The sequence below is a fragment of the Rhopalosiphum padi genome, chromosome 2, assembly GCF_020882245.1.
Source record: "Rhopalosiphum padi isolate XX-2018 chromosome 2, ASM2088224v1, whole genome shotgun sequence".
Classification (NCBI taxonomy): Eukaryota; Metazoa; Arthropoda; class Insecta; order Hemiptera; family Aphididae; genus Rhopalosiphum; species Rhopalosiphum padi.
Window position 1 is genome coordinate 39,624,811 of NC_083598.1, and position 26,678 is coordinate 39,651,488.

Sequence of the window (26,678 nt, forward strand, 5' to 3'; positions counted from 1 at the left end):
GTGAAAATATCCCGAAGACGCACGATACGCATTATATAGTTTTCTATCAACAAAGAAATGACTACCCGTTCATTTTTAACGATATTTGTCCTATACGGATTATGGTATTGCGTTTCTATAATATATAATATGTTTGTTTACTATGTACAGGTACTATATTTAGAGCTTTTTAAGTACATTTCTGCAACTTTAGCTGCATCACAATTCTAGAACTGCAGCTATTTGTCTTAACATCGCATTTTTATTATATACTGTAACATCGTAAGATGTACATATCTTACGTATAATCGATAAAATGTTAATTCTTACATCACAAACACTTGTTGCATTACATTGTTTTTGTATTGTTTGGTATATTATGTATATTGCCTGATAATTAAACTGTCGTAAAAATATTAAACTTGCAGTTCTCAAAGTTTAGTAACACTCAGAGAATACCAAACCTTCACTTTGAAAAATATAAAACGATCAATTCGCATAGGTAGGTAATAATATTTCGGTTGTTGTAATAGTCATACTCCATCTAATTAAGACTCAATAAGAATAGCGTAGTACGGTAGCCGCGAACTCGCGTGTAATGTAATAATTATAAATACATAATATATAATAATAAGTGTGTTCGCCCAATCATTGCGTAACGCACGTATACCTATATTTTACAACATGCCAATGTAGTTATTATTGAAACAGTTAAATATATTATATTATATTATATTATTATAAACGTTTCTCGGAAACTAAAATATGAACTGTTACCTGTTACACGCGCGTAATACGGGTGTCGCCACATGTAAAAATCTATGATATTATAATTTGAGTAGGTACATATAAACAAATGACGAAATACATTTTTACGATTATCATGCGCACAACTCGAGGTGGCCGACACGCAACCGCCGCGGCGAAGGTATGCGTAAAAACAATAATAATTCATTATGTTTAATAATATATATTATATTACAATGACGACTATTATAGTGTATTAGTGTATAACCACTCCGGTTTACGTTCGTCCGCTAAATAGCGACATAAATGAATTTCGTGAGCACAGTCTATAAACCGTAGTCGGGGCTCATTATTCGGCATAGAGGTCATACTGTGGAATATATATATATATATATATATAAATATGATATAGGTAATATATTATAAATTGCAAATTTTGATTTCAAAGCGTAATCTACCTGAATAAATCCGATTGTATCATCTTCGTTTTAATAATTTATTGTCTGCATGTACAGATACTTCCCGGAGACGCGTAAGAGGCAGGATGGGATCTGTTTTCGTGTGATAATAATAATATAGCGTCTGTGATTCGTGCAACATAATATTGTATTATGTATATTGCAGTGACGACGTTTTGAAGGGCGCTATATGCTGTGAGTGTGCAAATCGTAAAACGCTGTTCTCGCCGCGATTTCCATCGGGTGTGACCCCTATACCCGGCGACCTTAACCTCTGCGAACACCATAATCCCATTTCGACGATGGGTAATAATAATACGTTGGAAACATGATTTCTTCTTCTACCACTTCTTTTACGACTCGCGACGCACGAAAATAATAAGAATCGAAGCGGAATTGAAAAAAATCCGGGTTGAAGATGAGAAAAATAAAATGAATAAATAATAATGTCCACCCGAAGGTCTTCCGGTTTTAATCTTAAATTATCGAAATATAATAAATATTTCGCTAAACACGACCGACAAATATGTATATAGCTGGTAAATATATAACGACGTAGTGTGGCCAAACAAGTTTACATAATATTATATTATATACAGGGTACCTCTAAAAAAATTTTCGCGACTGTAAATTTAAAAACGATTTTTATTATTTTCAGCATAAAATTCAAAATTATTAATTTTCTTTCATCCTTTAAATACGAGTAGCAACGGAAATCTGAAAGGAAGGATGCCATTTTGTTCAGTTTCATTGATATGAGTGATCGAATATAAATATTGATATCGTAATAATGAATACCTTTAGCAAATCAATACCAATTACCTGTATATCCTTGTTATCTATATGTTTAAATATAATTATATTATAGTATTATTGTAAATTGATTTTAACATCGGTAAATTGAATTTATTTCGAGGGAAATATTAGAAACACTTTTCAAATTAGTTTATTATACACATCATATACAATTATTGAATTATATAAAATAATTATAAATTATTCTGAAATTTTATTATTTTAATTTATAATAATATGTTTAATATTATATACTTTATGATGTAACACAAAAAATGTAGTTAGACCAACCTTGGGTAGTCAGTTTTTCGTCTAGGTATCAAACTATAATCAAAAACCCACAAACAAAATATTATTAAATAAAAATATTTTCCTAGTTTCTTTGTCGTTTTAAAAAATAACTCGTTATCCTACAGTCAGAATATAATATCGTATTTTTCAACATGCAGTAGGTTTATTGCGCATCACAATTATATTGTAGTAGTAATCTATACATATACTGAATGTATCTTAAGCTGTAATATAATATTAGTCTTCAAATAATAATATATAATAATGGCAGATAAAAGAACTTTAACATTTTATGAAAATCGCTTAGTCTTGGTGCACACTGAACATACTACGTGTGGTATATAAAGTCGTCGCCGGTAGTTGTCCGTACTCGTTACGTATGCAAAACGGGTGATTATCATTAAACTATTCTTCGACAGGTACATACGTCAGAAGAAAATAGTAGTCGTCGATACGACAATAATGATGATGGTGATAATATTACAGCAAGTATACGCGCGATTTTATAATAAATGAACTCGCTGGCCGACAGCCAGTCCGTCTCGCTCGATATTATATTCATGTATATAGTATAATATATTAGAGTCGTGATTATAAGTATAACGAAATCACAATATATATCATCATTATTTTGCCGTTCGTTGTATAGTTTACGAGCCGTATTAAAATATTATCGTCGTTATTAATGCACGCAAGTACATCGCTTTATTATATTGTAGAGTATGTAATTACCATATATAAATATAATATTATATTAGTATAGGTCAAATCGACAGTCTCATAATATATTATAATATGCTATAATAATGATATGTTTATAAATTACAATATACATACATTGTATATTCGTAGAGTCGTATTGTAGGTATATATTATTAATTCGATTTTCAGTTAACCACAATATGTTATCTTTGAAATGTATACTATGGCGTTAATATTTCGACGCGATTTATCCACGAAAGAATAGTATTCTGATTCTGTTTTGTTTTCTGTTTTACACACGTATTTTTCTCCTGAAAACGATTTCGCTTTCCGTCCTGAGCCACGCCGGACGTGAACGCGACCCATCGTAAAATCGTAATAGGTATACATAAGTAGTGTATTACAATGTATATACCCATGGGCAGGTTAGTCGTAGCTGCACGTTTGCCAGTCGAATTTATCGGTAAAAACAATTGCTTGACAACGGTTAATGAAAAGCGAATTAATACATTGAACGCCGTTAATATTCATCCGCAGAAAATTTGAAACGTCATGATAATCTTATTAAGAACGTACAATCTTCGTCATTTCTGTAATCATATGTCACTGCGTCGCGTCGATTAACCGCCAGAGTGGTAGATGACATACGACGTTTTCACTAGAAATATTACAATAAATCTCACCACCACCGTTGCGCAACGCCTGGTGAATAATGAATAATAATTATAGTATTTAATAATATATTATTATGACATCCCGGCTCAGGAGTCGATGATTATTGTTAAATATCATGTTGAAACAGTTCGTATGGTTATATACATATTATGTACTGCTACAGCTATAGTAATAATCGTAATTCGTAAGGCAATATGTACACCGCGATTATTATTACATGGTTGAAAAGTGTAATCATTATTAAATCTTAAAACCGGAACGACAATATTATATCGTATGATATACATATCATGTGCGAGCTTCGAAAGTAAAAAAAGAAAATAAAATCATAAAATTCAAACTTGGGTATTAATTATCAATGTGTGTAGTATACAAGCAGTACCGATATATTAATTGTATCATTACCAATTTACACGCGTGACGTTTAACAATAATATATTATGTATATGATGGAATATTATTACGTCGTTTGCTTTAATATCGAAAATAAAAAATATTTTTTCTTGAAACCGATTCTACGATTGTTGTTTTAATGGTGTGCATTTTTTGTTTGTTTCAGAATACCGGAAGTGCGTCTATACAAAAGCTGTTTCGGTAAGTCTTGTATAGTTATATGTTGTGATAACAACATACCTAATATAATAATATTATAATAAGTCTAACATAACGAAATAATGAACCGTGATTCTGTCTGTACAAAGTATACATGTACACGGTGCGTACCTATAGAGGTGTATTATATTGTGCAGTGTACCACCCGTATGCGTTGTAACACGTATAATATATGACATTATAGTGTTTGATGTTGCGAAAACTGTGTCAAATGACTGGCTCGATAGGTATACATCATTACATTTAGGCCGATCAGATCGATTTTCCGTATTCCCTATACCTATATTGTATACTCATACGCGGGCCCACATGCTGCATCCGTCCGTCGAGTTCGATGGCGGCGGAAGCGGTATAGGTACACAATATAGGTACGTCGTACAGCCCCGACGCGTCTTTAATTCGATAAACATATTATAATAATGACACACGGGTATTATTAATATTATTATCGACGAGAGAGTGTGGGCCACATTAAACTTGTGAAATTATCGGCGCGATGGCGGGTTGTTGAACCTGACGCGAGCTAGTAGTCTTCTTCTCCCGCGACTCCGCAGCATCACACTCGCACACACATTGTATGCCGCCGCGGCCGATGTGCACAAAGCGTTTGTTCGCGATTATTACAATAGAATACCGTAATGGCAATATATTATATTATATATAGGCGATTATATCAAATACGCTTAAACTCGTTACTCGTGTTACTTATTATATTAACCCGTTGCCGCAGAGAATAAGCTTACCGTGCAGCGTTCGCACAGTTTCGTAGACGGTTATATCGAAAAACGGTCCTTCTCTTGGAGGGTGGTTGTCCAAGTCGTCGCTTCCACTACGTTTGGCCGAGAGAATGTACGAACATCTCACCGAAATGCATGTCGACAATAACACTCTATATCGACCTGCTGTCGTAGCGATTTGTGCCATAATTATTATTAGTTTTCCTCTAGACATTTTACCCAGAGTATTAAAATGTGTGCACGTTAGTTCTAGGAACTAAATTAAAAATAAATGTACATTTTATGGACAGTATCAATTTATTATTGATTTATTTAAGATATTACCTACCTACTGCGGCAATAACATTGCGCAGTATTGGTACACATACAATAATTCCACTAGGTAATATACAATCTAATTGATTATTACGTATAGCACCATATTTTTCGAATTCCATAAGAATTTAATCGGTAGACTATAATAGAATTTACGTAGGTATACGTATGTGTACCAATTTTTTGTTATCAATTTACTCTGTGGAGTTCACATTATATAGTTTATAATTATTGATCGGTGTAATCCGCACATATTGTACGCATTTCACATTTTTAACTACCTGGTCGACGAACAAATGTTTTCATTATTTTCGTTTTATGTCTGCAGAAGCTATATTAGTTTTTCTATACTACAGAATAGTATATTATATTTTATTAATATAGAAATAATGGAACGTATTATCTGTGTAAACGCGTCCTTCGGCTTCTGCAATATTATGCATTATCATAATAATATTATCTCGGTAAATATTTTTTCTCCTAAAAATCTATTCCTCTTCTTTTGTGCATCCTCCACCTCTCTTCATAACTACCGTCATAGCCACACACGCGTAAATCATAAGTCGCAAATGTATGGTTAATATTTATCATTACCTAAATAATATAATTTCCTTCTGCTGCCGATAAATATATACCATGTATCTATATAATTATATATATACACACATATATTATAATATATACAGATTACAGATACTATTTATATGTACTAAGCAATGCGTGTATATAACATAATAACATTATTATTATTTTACTCGAACTAACCCGACAATGGCGTGTACATTCGTGATTTTCATTTAGTTTTTTAATACAAATCTTCGACGCGTATTTCAATAGTATACCATATTTATGTGTGTGCGCATATTATATTTTATGCATACGTAAATAACGCTAGTAAATTCCAAATCGAACAATTAGAAATGACTGACGCTAGACATTTATTATTATTATTATTACTATTATGGAATTAATGAGTCCGCACTCGTGTTTGTATACGTATATATTATAATTCTTTCGAAAATAATATAATATACACGCGCTAAAGATACATTATGTTATTATTTTTAACTTTATAAGTATATACATAAATATATATGCGTACAAACATTTTTCTGACTACCGGTAATGCTATTGCATCGTTACTTTGACAAGGTTAAGCTGTGTATATACATTATACAATAGTAATAATATAAATGTATATTATATATCGTACACGTTTGTGCGGCGACAAACAACGTTAATTGATTTATCAAGACTCGGGGAATAGACAAGTAGTAACTGCCAACGGGAGAGTATATAGTTTAACATAAACAGTTCTGTCCGAGTAGCTTTTTAGACCAAAATGTTGAAAGTGCAAGCGATTTCCATAGACGTCCTATGAAAATATTACACGCGTTTTCCCTGATAAAATTCAGCCCGTCTTGTATGGAATTGTTTTCTCCCCTGGGCCCGTAGTACACTTATACACAACTACTATCGCCAACAGCAAAAGAGTTTTAATAAGGTCGTAAGTGATGTGTTTTCGTTTTGACATTGTGTAATATTTAGAAATGTTTAGACGAAAATAAACCCAAAGCCGACTATCGTTTCTCGTTTAATATTATTATTATAGGTATTTAATATTTATATTATGTACAACAAACATAGGTCGTTTTCTCTAATGAAAAGGCCAATACAATCGTTATAAACAATACACAAGTTTGCGTGTTATTATTAGATTAAAAAAAAAATAATTATAAATAATAAATTGAGGTTTTTAATATTGTAACTTTTTGTTTAAATTTTGCCGATTAAACAATGAGTCAGTTGAGCAGTGCGTTACACTTGCTGCCAATATATTATAATATTTGACATTGGGGAATATTCTCGTTACTAAACCGTACGTTAGACATTCGTGGAAAACAGACTTCTGAATTCAGAAACCCCAATCGCGAACGAGGTCGGTCCCGGTCGCCTGACGGGAAACGATACCGGTCCACATCAGTGTGGGAGCCTGTTGCAGCAGACCGCAGTTGACCGTGGTCGAGGTGTCGCTGCCTCGGGGTGACCGTATATCATGCACAAAAATTCACGATAACGGTATACACTGCAAAAAAAACCTACCTATATATTTTATATCATTATAGCTAGGTGATTTGAGCAATCCGGACCGCATGACGCCATTGTACGGTCACAGGATTCCCCCGATTTTTTCCGTCAACTTACAGACGCGTTAGAACCTTACGAAAATAATATAATTATAATATATACTCACAAGTGATTCATTTAACTGATCTATTTTTAAAAAATATTACCTATTTATTAATTTCGCAAAAATATCTATTTTAAAAACTATTTATAAAATATCGTGCATCCTACAGCAGTTCAACATAACATCAGCCTGTATATTAAATAATAATAATAATAATAATATATTATTATACCTATTTATGTAGTATATATTATACTTAGTATTTAATAATATCGTTTTTAGCACGATTGCCAATTCTAACGCGCAACTGCAATACACGCGCGTCGCATACTGTATATATATATATATATATTCACCACTGTTACTAAAAATTGCAATTGCATTTTTTCGGTCACCAGTAGCGTCAGACGCTTATTATATTATACAGCATATATACCTAACGGCTATCAATATGATACTTAATAATACATACAATGATCTAATGTAATATAATAATAATAACGACCGACACGCACGATGGACACATAAAAAGGTATCGTTCCGAAAAGGGAGAGAGAGAAAAATCGTGTCACAGATTTACCGAACCGACGATATAAAGAACGAATATTGATTTTTGTACTGTATATACGTACGGGACCGCCGCGGTCAAATTATGATTTCACGTAACGTCGCGCCCATTAGCCGATGCCTTATACGGAAATACGCGAAATCAACGATTCCATTATTTTTCGAATTTAGAAACTTTCGTTGTTTGTCACACATACCGGAGCTCGGTGGTGATGTGATATAGGTACGCAAACGCCAAATCCGAAGAGTGGAAAACACTTCTTCAAGGTAACTGAGTAATTTTGTAAAAATTTTCTCGCGTATCCACGACATGCGAACAATCAGTGCAAGGTAAATATTTACTCAGGAAGGCCACTTATTCCATCGCGATGGCAAGCGAGATAAACCTTCTGTATAGAGGACGTATGCGCTTATAGGTAGGTTATACGATTCTGAATGTCGGACTACGCGGATCGTGTTTGAAAGAATATATAGGTGACTCGGTATACGCGTTATTAGGATCTTTATTGTATAACTAGGCAGCTCGTTATTGTTTCTGCTGTAATACCGCGTGAAGTCATGTCCGGTGGATTTCCTTGACGCGATAAACAATTTAATAATCGCGCTTATATAAGCGAATATTATGATAAGTGCATTTTATATATTATTGTTAGAGGTCGTCCGAACTAATTAATTTGGCCTAGTAAAGCATATACATATTTTTATATAAGTACACTGCATAGCAATCCATCCCGCAATGCGATGACTGTCCAGGCAAATCGATAGTAGTTCTTTAGCGAAATTAATTGTCCATAAGCTTACATAATACATAATATAATAATTATATCCAGTTTTCTATTTAACTTAGTGCGTGGCGCAATGTTAATATTATTTTACATAAATAAAACGTAAAATAATAATTACTATCGTTTATTCATTATTATTTAATTTACGGTCGTAGGACATTATAGTGTATAGTGTACACTAGTATAAATACGTTTTCACTCGATTGTCAGGTATTAGAACATCAATCACCACAGCTATAGTTCTTCATATACGCATACTATATTATAATACACGGTTTCCGCGTTAAAATTTCGGTGGAGTTCCTTATTCTCAAGACTGGTATGATAAAATATTATTATTAAAATTTGACTTAACACCGTCGGGATAAATTATTATTACCGGTTTTCGCTATACGATTTTGGTCGGTATAAACCATTCTGTATGATAAAATCAATGGCATGGGACATAGCATAGTTACATGTGTAAACATTTATTATATCGACATATAAATATAATATATTGATTAAATAATTTTTATAATTCAGACATGTAATAAATTGCCTAACCACTAAAATGTGCTTCAAGTTCTGACAATTAAAATTAACTTAGTTAAACAAAATGATAAATTATTATTTTATAACTTTTAAATTGCACCATTACATGTGTAACCAAGGTGTTAATTAAAAAAAATAACTATCTTTTTTTTTGTTTAGTAAATATTCTTTTTCATTTAACATTAAACATAAATTAAAGTTAAATGTACCTATTATTTGTCAAGTATTAACTTCATTAGATCAATCATCCCACAAACCTTTATAATAAAATAATATGTTTATTATGCAATTATTTTATATAAATTGGGTATATCTAAAAAAATATATTAATTTAAAACTTAATGTTCTTAACACTAATGTACCTAATAAGCTCTGTATGTATTTATTTTTTCATTACATTTGCCACACACCTTTGCATATATAATACTCACATTAGGAATTATAAATACTTTAAAATATTCATCACTTCATACGATTACGTGGATGCATCATCTATCGCTTAGATTTGAACTATATTATTCGATTACCAGTTTAGACAGTTCGGAGGTTTCTTTATATTATTTTTTCCAAGTCACAGGGAAACGTTATATGGTCAGTGGTCACGAAATGTATAATATTTCATTACTCGAGCCGTGCGCATGTGTAAATACGTACATCTAATGTACATACTGCCATACTGGTATATAAGACGCGTTAACGGTTGTCAGTTTGTTTGAAATTATGATTATATTACAGCGATAAGTGACAAAAGCCGGTTTTCCTCGTTGGCTGCACGTGGAGCCATAACTTCTACACCATCGCTGACAGCACTAAAATATTTAGGTGTATTAATCAATATCTCCGGTGAAAAAAAATGATATAAAAATTACGTATATGCGCAGATGTCCAATATGATTACCAATTCTAAATGATATAGTATTATAGAAAATCTTCTTCACGTTGCCGTGCCACAGACCCCGTTCGACATGATTGTTGTGCGTTATCGTCCACGTCGTTTTATCGGACACCTGTATCTGATTCTTCGATATATATTCTCACGGACGGCAAAAAGCACGCAGTGTCCGATACGTGCCACGCATACGTGTGAAATCGTATGCATATACATAGGTATACGCTGCAGGAGGAGAGCATACCTAAACAGAAAAATTGGTATGATATTATATTATATTTCTTATTAAATACGCCGTCGAATGGCGATATATAGAAACGATTTTAAAATTCAGACCAGCGCGCACGCGGACGTTCATTCATCGCGTATTATATACTTTTGCATTACACATTTACACATTATAATATCTATATAGCGCATAAATATATATAATATAATGTATACGCACGTAAATGTCCCTCTCCTGTTATCCAGCCACCACCACGTCAATCGTATTGACTGGACGAGAAAAAAGAACTAACCACTATATCTCCCGACTTCTGATGACCGACCTAACCCTCTGATCCTACCATTAAGCTTACTATATATTCGTATTCGTTTGTTGCCGAGAGTCCATTTCCTTTGACAACATACTAAAATTGTAAGATCGATTTGAATTACCTCATGTTTTCAAATATTATCAATAATATTATAAGCATATTATCATAAAAATGTTTAGACGGGTTAATAGTTAATACCTAGTTAGTAATTATTATAATAAGGTTATTTATTCTCAACTTTGGTTTAATATTTAGTTCTCAAAATGTTTTTTGATAATCACCTAAAATATACAATAGATATAAATGCCATACAGCCATAAACCCACATATCTTCGTAAATTTAGTGACAACCTAGCTAAAAAAAATTCTAAAAAAGTGAATACTTGCTATCCCACCTAAATACACTACTTCTAATAATGAATAGTTATAACGTCGCGGAATACGTGCGTATCATGGCATAATATTTTACCAATATTTGTTATCGATCTCTCACTGCAGTTGGCAACAATATCATAATCAATAGATAATCATCAATAAAACATCCGGACCCATATGTCAAAAATGTGAAGCATTAATTTTTAGATCCGAAAAAATAGTGGTTTAATAATTATATGTTCCGATGTCGACTAGTTATATGCTTCTGCTGATCCTTCTGACTGTCATGAGCTTGTCACTAAAAAAAATCATTAAATTTTTTTTCTATTGGCGGGTGGCAATAAAATTTAATATATTTGCACGTTTCTGTGTGTTCCAACAATCATATACTCATAATATCATCAAAACAACAATCGTGATCCGAACGTCCTACAATTCATTAGCAGTCGAAGTCGTCGTTAATGTGTATATTTATAAATAAATGACTTGATCGATGAATGTAAACAATTATTCACGACTGTATTTACCTTTTTCGTCTGAAAATTGTTGTTAATATAAGCAATTTAATTGTGTGTCGCTGCAGCAGCGTGTCTCTCGTCGTTATTTAATAGTCGCGGATAACGTCATTCACGCGCACGATTTCAGTATTTCTTTGGCTGCACATATATATCGTATAATGCTGTCACAGCTCACAGCAACAAACGTGTAGTTCGATTTTTTTCGATTTGATTGGAAAAATGATTGTCTATTGTTATGATATAATATACTCACATATTATTTTAAACAATTAATTTTTTTATCCTTTAATTTGTCATCGTGTTTTTAGAATTTTTATTTTAACCATGAAAGTATAATATAAAAAATTATACTTATAGATAAATTATTATCTGAAACGTAGTTTAGATGAGGAACAATTTTTGTTGCTCGGTGGCTAGGTAAAGTTTTTTTTAAATTTTTCAAAAATCAGAATTTAAATAAATATGTTTTATCAGTGGCCACGATTTTCCATTACCCTTTACTCGTGAATCAACTCTATCATCAGTCTTTCTTTTGATCGTATATCATTATAATATTGTAAAATGATTATTATTGTTATACTATAATCAGAAACGGTGAATTTTATTACTACTTATGTGTTTAATGTCACCGTAGTTTATGTACCTATATAAATATTGTTGAGCGTAAATCCCACCGGTAATTATATTATTTATTATTTAAACGAGCAACTTTGCAGCGTATATAAACACATCAATTACCGTTGTAAGCATTCATTTTTTGTATTGTACGTAAATCAGTCGTATAATATGTGTGTGTGTGTGTGTTTTTTTTTATGAACGCATGACTCCACAAAAACGCGTACCTATATATGTACAAAATACATACTAGGTATAAAACGTATACACACTCAAGCATAATATATTAATATATAATATTATGTCGGAACATCAATTATAAACCGAATATAAAAAAATTGTAATAATAAACATGAAAGTACCGTTTTTTTCTCGTATATTATAGTTAAACGAAAGACTATATATATATGTACTCGTATATACCCTGTAATGTTATAAATATATTAAAATAAATTATACAGTTTTATTTATAAATAAAAAAATCGTGCAACCGTTCGATACCCATTTATGCCTGCGGCACTACCAAATACCTATTACCTAGATTACATAATATTATGATTTGTCGCTACCGAACTATTTTCTCGTCTATATATTTTTATTTTTTATATTGTTTATACCCTCTGAAATTTTTGTGACCATGTATAGTAACTTGCAATATGAAAAATGGTGACTAAACTGCAGTACAATAAAGGAATAATTCGGAATGAGATATTTGATAAAACTACGCGAAATAATGTTGGTTTTAGTTTTTAGTTGTTGTTAGTTGTTGTTTACCATGTTGAAGAGACTGAGACGAAACGAATAGCACACACAATTATTGATACGTTGGGCTACTGCAGCGTTAGAGACTTTAACGGCCGGCGATATCGCGGTCGAATCACCGCATTGCAACGTTCAAAATGTATACGTCTTAAATGCAGTATGCTAGTATAATAGCAATACGATCATACTATTATTATTGCTCTATCCGTCTATCGCGATCGGCGTGTTTCTCGCGCGGTGACAGTTCGTATATATACGAGTAGATACATTTTTTTTATTATATATTATATACATATTACATGGGTAGGTACAGCAATATACTGAAAACATATATATTATACACACGTGTAAAGGCGATCGCGTGGCCGACCGGGATAACCAGTTCTTCTGGGAAACTGGTCGCAGCACTCGGGTATTTTTGCGCATTGTCCTGCGAGTAAATATAATAATATGTTTAGCTAGGAGACGGAACGGAAAAAAAGATTTTTTAAAAACGACCGGTTTATTCATGGGACTTACACACACACGCGGTGGTGAGTTATCGTCATTATTATTATTACTATTATTACTTTTATTACAATTACTGTTTTACTTGTGCGTAACTTAAATTTTAAATTAAACATAATAGACGTATATAATATATATAATATATTATATGAATTTCTCACGTATTTTTTCGAACCTTATGTAGCATCTTTGGAATGAGAGATTCATTCAATGGATCTGTACATGTATTAACGACAAAAAATATTTTATAGAAACACGATTTAAATTCAATTTAAATTAACGAATAAATTAAACATGGAAAATTCTCTTAACCTTAGGGCGGGTTAAAAAAACAACACTAAATCGATAAATTTATTTTTTTAAACCCAAATAGAGTTAATTAAAATCTAAGTGATACAGTAATAGCTTACAGTAGGTACTAAATATATTAATGATAAATACATATTAATAGGAATAAAATGTAGTATTGGTAAAATTATAAATATTGATGACTGATGAGTGATTAATTAAGCCTATTATGTGATATTTTGGATGGAAGAGGTACTAAATAGGCCCTCATGACTGTTATGAACATTTCTTGTAACTTCATAAGTTGAAGCTATAATCTTAATATTATGTATTATTTTATGTTTAATTACGTCATAGTATCAATACGCACGATCTATTATATGTTTTATGTACGCTGCAGCTGCAACATGATGTAGAAGTCAATATTACAATAAATTTTAAGCGATGAGTAATGCCTATATTTAATTAACGAACGCGTAACAAAACAATGAACAAATCGTAATTACCATTTATTTATCACGACTGATCGCGGTAATAAATATTAAACTTTGGGGAATAAGTATCAGCTATATTATATACCATACCTACAGCGATGGCGATGGGCTTATCTCGGAAATCGCCTAACATCACGTAGGTACCTACTATATAAGGTACCCCATTATATGCGTACCAATGGCCACAATATACCACATAAAATAATATTACTATTTAATTTAAAAACAAAACGGTCGGAACTATATATATACATTTTTATATACAGAAATCGGTTTTAAATTTTAATCAAATTTACCCGAGGGCATGATATAATGCAGCCGGTGTTCTGGGATTTACGAAAACTGTTTAATGATAATAATAATAATAATAATAATATTATGATGATTTTCTTGTGTAATAAACGCAACGCGTCTGCACTCTACGTATATATTTATATATTATAAACGTCATATTATTTTAATATGTGTATCGTCGAAAGAGGTGTGAGTCCAGCGGCAGCATGTGTGGAACAGTGATTGAGGGGGGGAGGGGTGAGAATTTCAAGAAACAATCCGACTGTAATTAATTAATATTTAATAACATGCATTTTAAGCAGCGGCGGTCGATCGATCATCTGGAGGACCCGACGGCGTTTGGCACACAAGGGAATATTATTTTATTTCGTCTTTTATATTTATTAGTTTGTTAATACACGGACACGTGTGGCATGCAAACTCGAATTTCGTGTTAATTTAACATCATATACTCGTATATATATATATAATGTAAGAGTACGATTTGCTCTAGGCCCAACGATGCACAACGCTTACACTTTTACACGATGTCAGGTATATCTGAGATACACATAATGTATAAACATAATATTATCGCGGGTACTAAACATGACATGCAACGACCGAAGAAAAGAGCAATATTCTATATCATTTAGTGTTAAATTAATTTTCTGACTCCTCCGTCGTCGGCCAACTATTATATTGTTTTTTATATTATTTATATATATAATATGTTTTATTATAGAATAATATGCTCGTACGAATCTCCGAAGATATTACGCTGCTAGAAAACTCCGAATTCTGTTCGATACTTTTGTAGTAAAATAACATTAAACGATATAACATAATATTATGTTTTTTACATTTATATAATATATATTATGTACGATCATAACCGATGGTTACTCGTACTATGTACTATAAACATATATATCTAATATTATATAGTATGTATAAATCATAGCTCGGGGGTTCCAGCAATACCACCAGCTGCATGCACGTTATAGGACCACAAAGATCTATAATACGCCGTCAAGTCTAGGGTCTGGGCCAACTTCACATACATTGGGGTCACTGACCGTCGCGCACCCTCCGCGATTTTTATATTAATACATTTTTTCATCGACACTCTTCTGCGCCAGCATAAGAGAACGAAAAATAACTTTGTCGCTCACAACTACCCTAACACTATATAATATACGAGTTCAATTATTAAATTCGTATTATAATTTATAGGTTAGGTGAGGTATAAAAGTAGTTTTTTTTGTCGTTTATTTACAAAATTATTTTTTTTTAGTTTTTCTCTTCTTTTATTTATAGAAAGAAATTATACGCAAACGACTCACTCGCTCGACCGGAATCGACGAGGACAGGTTTTTCGTCACTCCCGAGAATTCGTATGGGGTTAAAAAAAAAAAATTCCGAATTCCCATACACTGACCCATGATACACCGAGCTGCATGCTGCCGAGGAGTATCCGCCGTATAGTTCAATACACGTATACGTTTAGAGAATTAGCGATGCTTGTGCTGCGGATTTTTAAATCGTTTGCCGTTCGCATAATATAATCCAATAATATAGTACATACTACATAAATATATATATACCTATAATAATAATATGATCATCACTCCGAGCCACACGCGAGTGGAATTTTTTTTCCCTCTTCTCGTTTTGCCGGTAAACGATGATGCATCGGGAAAACAATGAGGTGTTTTTTTTTTCGTCGATCGTCTCCGCAATTATAAGCATAATAGTGTATATTGTATATTATCCATAGTAAACTCCATGTTCGTATACATTTATAACATTTATACGTATAATGATATATATCGATGACGCGTGCGTCACGTCGACCGGAGCGCGCGACAGCCACAAATCAATAATGCGACTACACCGCAATATATAGTGACGGATTGTCGAATCTATAATATAATATATTATATCACGAGTGTATGTAACTTGTGCGTATATACGTTATATGTATAGGAGGTACGCGCAATGCCGACGATGTCGTCGTAACAAATGACTTCGGGACGTCAATTGTCCCGGCGGCAGATAATCGTTCGCATAATAATAATAATATTATGTATTGCAATATATTATTATGTGTGCCTATACACATCATGCACAGCGCACTGGCCGTAATGAAAAAATAATATATGATTGTCTATAGCGAGTACGTACCGATTTTTATAACTATTTTTTTTTTCCGTTTCGTCGACGCGCGAATCCGTGTACATATATATAATATACATATTATAAGAGGACCTATACGTATATTCGCCGAGTAATGTGAGTTAAACGTTTTGTACTTGAATCTCTCGCGATCGTCAAATTGACGTTTAGGTATAGGTACTGCATAATACACCTGTATATAACATAATATTCAAGTCCTTGGAAATTAAAAATTAATTTTTATTTTTTTTATCTTTGAGAGGAAAAGGAGGAGTCGTTATGTCTGCGATATATTATTTATGTAAAAATAATAATACGTATACAATACGCTTCCCGTCCGATTCCCAAAATACTAGAAGTTTGAGTACTCCGCTGCGGTATAAATTGTATAATATTATATTACTATAGGAACATTATGATTTATAAACATATATATATATAATATACAGGAAGCTATACTTTGAAATAATGTACAATTAATTGACGTTGTTTCACGTGTCAGTAAACATGGCCGATTTCCGTCGATAATTTTACTAATATACCTATCATATTGTATTATATAGGTATAGCTTGATCTTCGTTTATCGTATTGGAATATGATTTTCCGAACTCCAATTGCTACACATATACGTATTTTCACGATTTATATATTATAGATAACTAATTTATAGGCACGCGATGATATTGATAGACAAAAAATAAATCTTAATACATATAGTGTATATAACTTAACAGTTATGTAATGAATCCGATAATGACAGAGGGTATTGTCACAGTTCGATAGTTTACCAGCTCAGCTGTATATATCTGAATACGATTGAATACCTGCGGGGTTGTGGTCATCTAATGTGTAACGACGAACATTAAGTTTGCGGTGAGACAGTTGGTGCGGACGATAGATAATTGTTTTCGCGTAAAATAGATATACAATATATATGTATTTATATAATATATATAAGTATTATAAAACTTGTGCCCATATCCAGACAGGAGTTGATAAAACCATCATATAGCAATCATTGCATCATTGCAATACCATCCGAAAATAATCGCCCCAAAACCATTTAAATAATATTATAATATTATATTACCTAGTTGTGACGGAACCCTGCAGGTGACACGTAAAATCGATTGAGGCGCTTCACTGGGTTTAAATGATTTTATCTAACCATCACGACGACTCCGCTGCAGCTGTACATATAATAATATGATAAATAATAAAAAGAACGAGAATGACGCTGAAGATTTAGATTTAGATTTAGACTAGATGATGTGACGGTGAATAAAGATACAACAAAAAAAAAAATTCTAAGAGAAAGATATAGTAGGATCGCGTCTTCGCATTTCCTTCTGGCTCGTCCAAGGACGTTTACAGCGGTAGTCGCACGCGCGACCACAGAATTTCGTTTTCTTCTTCGCGGTCTTCGCTTCTGCACGTGCTCTCTCGCACGTATCATCTCGCGTATATATTGGTATAAAATGCATATTAAAATATAGATATAGGTACACGTGTTTTTTTTACATAATATATATACCGATCGATTACGCAACCCGAACCCGCGACCACCGCGGTACGTCAGACGATAAGTAAAATATGATGAATCGTTATAATATACCCATATTTTACTCAGTCTCGTCCCGAAATTAACGCGTCCGCCCACACACAGGTGGTGGAGTTGTTTTATAATATAATACTATAAAATATATATCGTGTTAGATATCCGGTATATATGGTGTTCTGTCATTTATCAGGATATAAATTACTAGTTTATCAGTGCGAGTATGTATATAATGTATTAGCGATACTATATATTAACTTTACAATGCAACGGTAATAATATATTCGACATTATATAACTAGTAATAATTTTATATGTTACAAATCCCGTGTAAATTGGTCAAACATCCAGTGATACTCACTACTTAAGTTACATTTGTACTGTACTATACCAAACATGTATATGTATATAGACCAACAATTGAACTATACGTTTTTACGGTGAAAAGTTGTAAAAATCATATCCATATTATTAATATACAAAATTTTATTTATTATATTGATTATAGGTATGTGACACATACTAAACAATTTAATACGACATAAAAATACATTTTAAAAAGAAGAATAAGAATTTTTAACCTCGAGAAAATAATGCTATAGATATTTATGAAGAAAAATTGTTTGATCGTTTCTCAACAGTTATATTTTAACGATATAATTATCCATTGCTTAGTGGTTGATACGAGTATGTGCGTGTATACACTTTATAATATGGTGTATATACCGCATGCAGTATATGGCCGTTGACTTGCAGGAATATCATTAAAAATCAGTTCGGTTTGTCGGTCTCGACACTATTTGAACTCTCGCGTGTAATAATAATAGTTATAATATTATCGCATGCAAAAACAAACAAAAAAATGAAAAATGAAAATGAAGAAAAAATAAGTTAAGCAATGCGGAACGAACACTGACGATTGGTGCTCGTGTCCATGGGAAAAAAACAACAATACCGCTTATAAACGTACACGCGGCAGACCACTGTTTCTATACACACATACACACACACATATATATATATATAAATATAGCATTATTATATATGTTTTAATATACCGTGCGGATTGGGTCACTGCACTTGTGTGGCGACGGGACAACGGAAGATATCTGCACATCCTCATATAAGGAAACCCGACACCGTCGTTATAGTGTTTTTTATTCTTGAACCACCCCGAGGAATTTTCTTCCCCACCACGCACTCACGTTAAGTCGTACCGTACTAGTATATTACGTATAATAATATATGCTGTATTAGATATTCGTCGTGCACATTTTTATCGTTTTTTAATCGATAGGTTATTTTCGGTTACGGCTATCGACGATATAGCCAACGCCAAGTAAGTATACATATATTTGCGTACTCGCAAAAATGCTCATTGAATGCCTCTAACCCTGATCTTTCCAGTGTATATAATATAAATAATTGTCATCGACAATTTTTAGTTTAAGTAGTTTTCGTTTCCTCGAAACCGTACATTATTTATATTATTATCGTATAATTATATCTTCTAGACCTTGAAAAGTTCATTTACTTTATTTATAATTTAATATAAAATAGTTACATAAGCATAGAAATAATGTTTGAACTAAGTTCATAAATTCATTCATTTTCCCAGAAAATAGTTTCATGGACAAATAAGTCATTTTTAAGCAACCTGAACATTTTAATGATGGAACCTAACCTAACCGAAAAAGGATTTTGCTTCGTCACAAATTATTAACTATTTAAATGTTATACCTACTGACAATATAATGTAAAAACAAACAAATTTTATAAAATCAATAATTTATTCACTATTTTAAAATAATAACATAATTATAACCGAAGTCGATTAACGATTGTTGTCTGTTGACATATAACCCCACTATGTTATAGATGTATGACATTTATAAAGTATACATAGATAAATATTTAAATATTTAAAATATAGTGTACAAGTACAATAACAACAAATAATACACATCACCCCTTGCGGCCGTGCCCACGGGCCACCATCGCTTTTGATGTAGTGGCGAGTCGTCGGTGGTTGACCGATGAAAAATTTATTTTGTTCAGAATATTATAATCTATTTTGTATTATAATAATAAAATTATGTTTGTAGACAGCATAGCTCATATTTTATAATACATAATATTCATCCGTGATCAGTCAAACTACGAAAAAGGGGCACCAAAATACGGAACTCTCCTTGGAAAAATTCATGAAATAATCAATTCCAAGTATAGACTTATTAAACTTTTTCGGTTAAAGTTAAATTTAATTATCCTATTTACAATAAATTTGTTGTTGGTATTACATTGTCACTTATTTGAAAATCTGAAATTATTTGCATGGTTTCCCGTAAAAAATATCGTAGCGTTTAATTCATTTTTATCGAACGAAAACCACTTAGGTCTTGGGTACCACGCGTGCACACACACACACACACACACACACACCAAAACACATTAAATAATAAATATTACCATTTAACGTATTATTATCTCATACAATCATCACATGGTTTCAGCGTTTTTGGTGTATGCGTAATGGTAATATGTATAATATATACGTGAAACGAGTTTTTCTATATATATATAGCTGGTACTATATACGGTTTATGTGAGTAACATTTAACTATCGAGTCGAACGCGCTTTAACAAAAAAAAAAAAATAAGCGTTTCGGCCAAAACTAAAATCGTTAATTTATTTAGTCATTTTTATTTTGCGCTGAACGAATTTACGACGACAGCACAATGATTCGTATGTATTATAATTTATAATATTTATTATATTATGAAAATCGTATGATCTAGGATAATATAATATAATGTTTAAGATATATTATAATGCATTATGTAAATATGGAAATTAAATTTAGCACACGTACTATTAACCACATGTTGTACATTTTATATATATTATATGCACTGTACACAAGTAATATAGGTACCGCACACGTAGGAGGAGTTTCCCAGTATCTCTACGTCACTCACTCCGATAGTGTCTCCCGCCGCAAAAAATAATACATGATAATATATTAATACGTGCAACACTCTCGGACCTAATAATATTACTAATGTATTAAGCATCGTTATTATTTATGGTACGTGTAATATATGTGTAAACATAATATGCCGCATCCTGACCTTTTAGTGCACAATTTTATTATTTGATATTTACGTCGATCACTATCGGTTCTCGGTTATAAAGAGAAATAAATAAAAATTCACCTCAGACGACGTGACGCAGACATCTGTGCTATAAGTATATACGGTAAACCTGTACAATACCCATTACCCAGTACTCAACGTATAATATTATACATATCATCGTGTGGTCCATAATTCAAAACGTTGTTTATCGTCGTTGCCGAGAGATGGCCTAAGCACGAGACCACCGAGATGAACCGTTGGAATAACGGGACGAATATATCGAGAGGAAAAAAAAATTAAAGCCCGCACGACGTCCACCGTTTCTTTCGAGTTTCGATCGAAAATTTGTCGAATAATCGCCAAAGGCAATAAATAACATTATATTATAATATATTATCACGTTTTCGTGAGTTATGAGACTGTTTCAGTGTAACGGCGACGTAGCGATTGTTCACTTCTTCTAGGCTTACCTTTTTTTCAAGATACATTTGTAAATACGTCGAAAAATTAACACATAATGCATTATAACACATTTATTAAATTCTGTTACGAGAATATATTTATTTGAAAAAACAGCAAAGTAAAAACACTGACATTGATAATATTTATTGGAGACTTTAACAAAGAATTGACCGATTTTGATTTAAGAACACGTCGATCTCGTATTGACAGATTGTCCGTTTTTTGACAACATTTCGATCTCATACACCCCCCCCCCCCCCTGTTAAATAATCGTGAATTTAGATGATATCTGCAGCTGTTAAAGCGTTGTTAAAGAAGAGCAATCAAAAAAAATACGCGTTAAAACAAATTTAACTTCTGTTTTTCGTGAACGAATTACGTTATTCGGGCGGTCACTGCTGTAGTCGAGATGGCGACCTTGCCGGTCGGCCTACGGACGGCGCCTATTGAAGGAGGTGTATGTATATATATATATATATAGTGCACCGGTGGATAAGAAAACGAAAGCAGAATCAATTGTCCTCCCGTAAACGGACGTTCGTCGTAACTCAGACGTAGAAAAAAATGTATTATAAAATAAAAAAAACCATCGTGTACCGCCGACGAGTGGGCCGAGCACCGAAAACAAGTGTTCTCGATATATATTACGACGGCGGCGACTAAATAGGTGGTTTTTTTTTTACGTATTTTGTTATACGTATATATACGCAACATAATATATGCTTAGGTACCCACGCACGCGTGCCCATCTTTACGTGCGAGTACGCGTGTTTAGATAATACATATAAAATACACTATTTACGACACATCTCACCCAATAAGAATTATTAAAAAAAAATGTATCTATTTATTGTACCGAAATCTCTACCATGTGATGGTCATCTGAATTTATGACTTATCGTAATTGTGTGCCTCTTGGGAATCGCAATATCTAGTCTTAACGTCTCTTGCAATGTGGATACGTTTTGGGGATAAACACGAAAATAGGTGCGCGCCACACAAACGCGATTTCGAAATATATTATGCATTATACACCTACATAAAATTATTTGCATAATATTATTTTTTTATTCGAGTCATAATCGACTTATAGCTAAATTATATAGTTAATTAATCTACCACTTGTATAGTTTTCCGTGTATCTACGTTGCCCTGGTTACAGATAATCTTGAATAATCCTTTTTCTAAAACCTTCTTTAATCATATAAATTGCTAAACAATGCTAAAATTCGGATTAATAGTAGGAAAAAGAGGTTTTAAAGTCTTAAAATATTTATCAAAACGATAAAATCGATATAAATTTTTATTTACCCAGTGAGCTTTAATCATAAATCATAAATTCATGACTGTAGTACGGTTTTGACTTAACATTTTTGAGAAATATTGGTCGTACAATTTTTGGCTTCGTAGCCATCGGGTACGCGCATATTATATACTGTGAGTCGAAATAAAAATAAAAAATAATATTATTTCGTTCGAAATTGTTTTAAACTGTAATTTAGTAATATTAAGTTTTTATAAATGTTGTAAAGACGTTATATTACACGTAGCATATTTAGTATCATATATATATATGTAGGTATATAAATATAATTTAACATCGGATTGTGAATGGTACATTATATAGAATATAATATACGACAGCCACGACGAGGTTCCATTTCGGTTCCGGTGAGACAAATATTATAGCAAAAGCATTACGTCTTCGGGATATAATAATATAATCATCGTTCATCTCGTGCGGTTGTGCACTTATATATAACGTACCTATACCTATAAAATATCACAAAAAACGCACAAACCAAGACACGCGCAATTACGTGTAAATTGAAAATATTAAGACTCATTTCCTCGCACACACGAATATCCAATTTTCTTCTTTTACTCGTCAATATATTGTTATTATTTTTCGTTATTATATAGTGTCATCGCCGTCGTCGTTATCTCCTTCGTGTGTATGTGGGCATGCAGCAATATAATATGCAACAACAATTATAAACAACACATGTGGTGAGTTTAAAGACCCCGGTTTTTCTCGAATCATTAAAAGTAGAAAAAATAATAATAATAATAAACGGACGCCGTACTACACGTTACGTATAATGAATAATATGGGTACGTCATTTTTCTCTCTTAAAAAAATATAACGATGATATAAATAATACGATCGTATACACGGGCGAGCGCGGTACCAATATTATATTATTTATTTTTTTTTTTATGTTTCGCCTCCGGACGGCGATGTATTCACGGTTCACTACCGTGGATTACGCATATACCATGTTATAACAAGAATAATATCGTATCGCATAATATTATTACTATTATTATTGTAACAGACCGTTGCCGATTGAATCGTCATCGTTATACACGTATTATTATACCGTCGTGCCCGACGGCGGCTGACCTATAGTCTGGCAGGTCTTTTCGCGAATTCAAATTATTTATTACGTTCGCCGACGGTAATACTATGTGTGCATAATTTTTACTTCAAAATTTAACGTACTAATCAACTTAGCTATCGTTCAACATACTATAACGACCTAAACCTTAGAGAACCAAATTAAAAAAATAAAATCAAGACGAAACTGCGACTGCGACGTTGATGGTTTGGATTTGCAATAGTCCCGGGACACAGTCTCGTATACACGCACACGATTGCATTATCCACGTGTATAAACACTTTAGTACTTTACTCGTATTATACCTAGAAATGCATTAACTGTTATTTATTTTAACTCACACACGGTATAAACAGCCCGATGAAATGAATCAAAATAACAGAAGTATTTTTATTATTACTTTTTTTTTTACACATACGGACGAATTTTAGTTTTATTTTATAACAAAATTTCGTAAAAATATTTACACGAAAACTATATAACACGCGTATCGTTATCTATTTTCAATAATTAAAAAGGAGAGATAAAAATTGTTAACTTGATAAACTATAATATTATAAAAACTCAAGTCAACAAAATATGCGTCTTAATATGGCAGGCTTTTCAATGGATTGCATTACACACTGTTCATACAATAGTGTAATCTATAAATCCAGCTACTTACAGGAGACAATAATATTATATCGAGAACGTTGGGATAGACGTGGAAATTCGTCGGCATTTTACTGCATTTGTAACGGCAGGAGTGGCGCGTCTTATTACCGGCTCCGATCAAACGTAATCAGTATTCACTCCATAGCATATATTATAATAAATAATAATTATGAAAAGGCGCGCGTCCCAATCATGTTTAATTCACTATTATTTTCGTGCGTACATTGTCATCGTCGCAGCCACCGTATATTATGTCAGAGTCAAATACTGCAATATATTATATTAAAATATATGTATACAACATGTGTATACGTATTTATATTTATATACATATAAATAGATATAAACTGCCGTTAAACCTGCAGTGACTGGTTAGTCCGGTGTGTCCACTAGACATAGTGCACATAATTTAATACCTATATATAGATGCACTTACCTCTGCGTATAGTTGCCCGCCACACTTGCTACCCGGCTTATAAGATTCACACACACACACACACCGAGTGTGCCGCAGAGTTCCATACGGTCATATAGCAGCTCGATGCTGCAGTCTCAACAGCATAATAATAATATAATAACAACAATATAATACATAACGGTATATAAGTAACCCGCGCCGTCCGCCAGCAGAAAAGCGCACCGTGTATATAGGTAACTATAGGTAAGGTATATCATTAATGATTATACATAAATCACGACGACGAAAATCGTTGTAAAATCTACATAATATTATTATTATGCGTTATAATAATATAGCTCGAGAGATGTCTACGCGCGTACGCATTCCGGTCCACCCCGAGGGACGTGCACGATGTTATATAGGTATATTATCGTCGTCGCGAGCTTGAGCGCATAAATTGATATTATAACGCGAATGTGATCGAAAATAGCACACACATTAATACCATATTGTCGATCATGATATTATAGCCCCGGCCCCGACATCGATACTGCACTGCAGTACATCATATAGTTATTATTTTTTTTTTTTCTATTTAACCGTTAATTTTGTTTTTTTTTTCCAGGCCGATGAAACTGGACATGGCTCTGGGGAGTGCAGCTCCCACGAGCTTCCAACACCGCTGCGGTGTGACCACGGCTCTCATATTGATCGTCTGTGTGGCACTAACAAAGTCTGGTGAGTACCTGTACAATCATTTTAATTGTGTAATTTATACATATTATGCACAGCTTTGAAAACAGCTAATGTAATGTGCGTTTAAAAATAATTTAATAGTTGGATTTCCAAAATTGTATAATACAGATTTCAATTTTTCACCATCACAATAATAATAAAATGTTGTTATATATCTACGATACCCTGCATTGATTTTTTGGTTTTATTTTTTATTTTTCCAGACAAAGTCATATTACTGATTTTGAGCAATAAGTCTTAGTGAGGTTTACTTCGAATAACAACTGCATTTTTCTTGCTAAAATAACAAAGGATAATAAACCATTGAAAGTAGCTTCTTTTTTTCACGATCTAGTGAATACTCGGTTAGCTCCTATAATTCAGGAAATAGTGTTTGCTTGTACAAATCTGCTCAAAAACCCGATCGCACACAAATATCCCAGAAATCCGATTTAAAAATGTATTACTATCTCTGCTGCTTATAGTATATTATTAAAATAAA

At 32.5% G+C, this 26,678-nt stretch overlaps 1 protein-coding gene across 2 annotated transcripts in view; it reads left to right on the top strand.

Moving 5' to 3' along the window:
- LOC132922250 (putative uncharacterized protein DDB_G0282133) overlaps window positions 1-26,678 on the top strand; it is a 65,400-nt gene that overhangs the window by 19,179 nt on the left and 19,543 nt on the right. For both annotated transcript variants that reach the window (XM_060985663.1, XM_060985664.1), the window contains exons 2-3: window positions 4,207-4,241; window positions 26,067-26,179. In XM_060985663.1, the coding sequence (XP_060841646.1) occupies window positions 26,071-26,179 (109 nt within the window). In that variant the 5' untranslated portion in view covers window positions 4,207-4,241; window positions 26,067-26,070. The remainder of the gene's footprint in view (window positions 1-4,206; window positions 4,242-26,066; window positions 26,180-26,678) is intronic.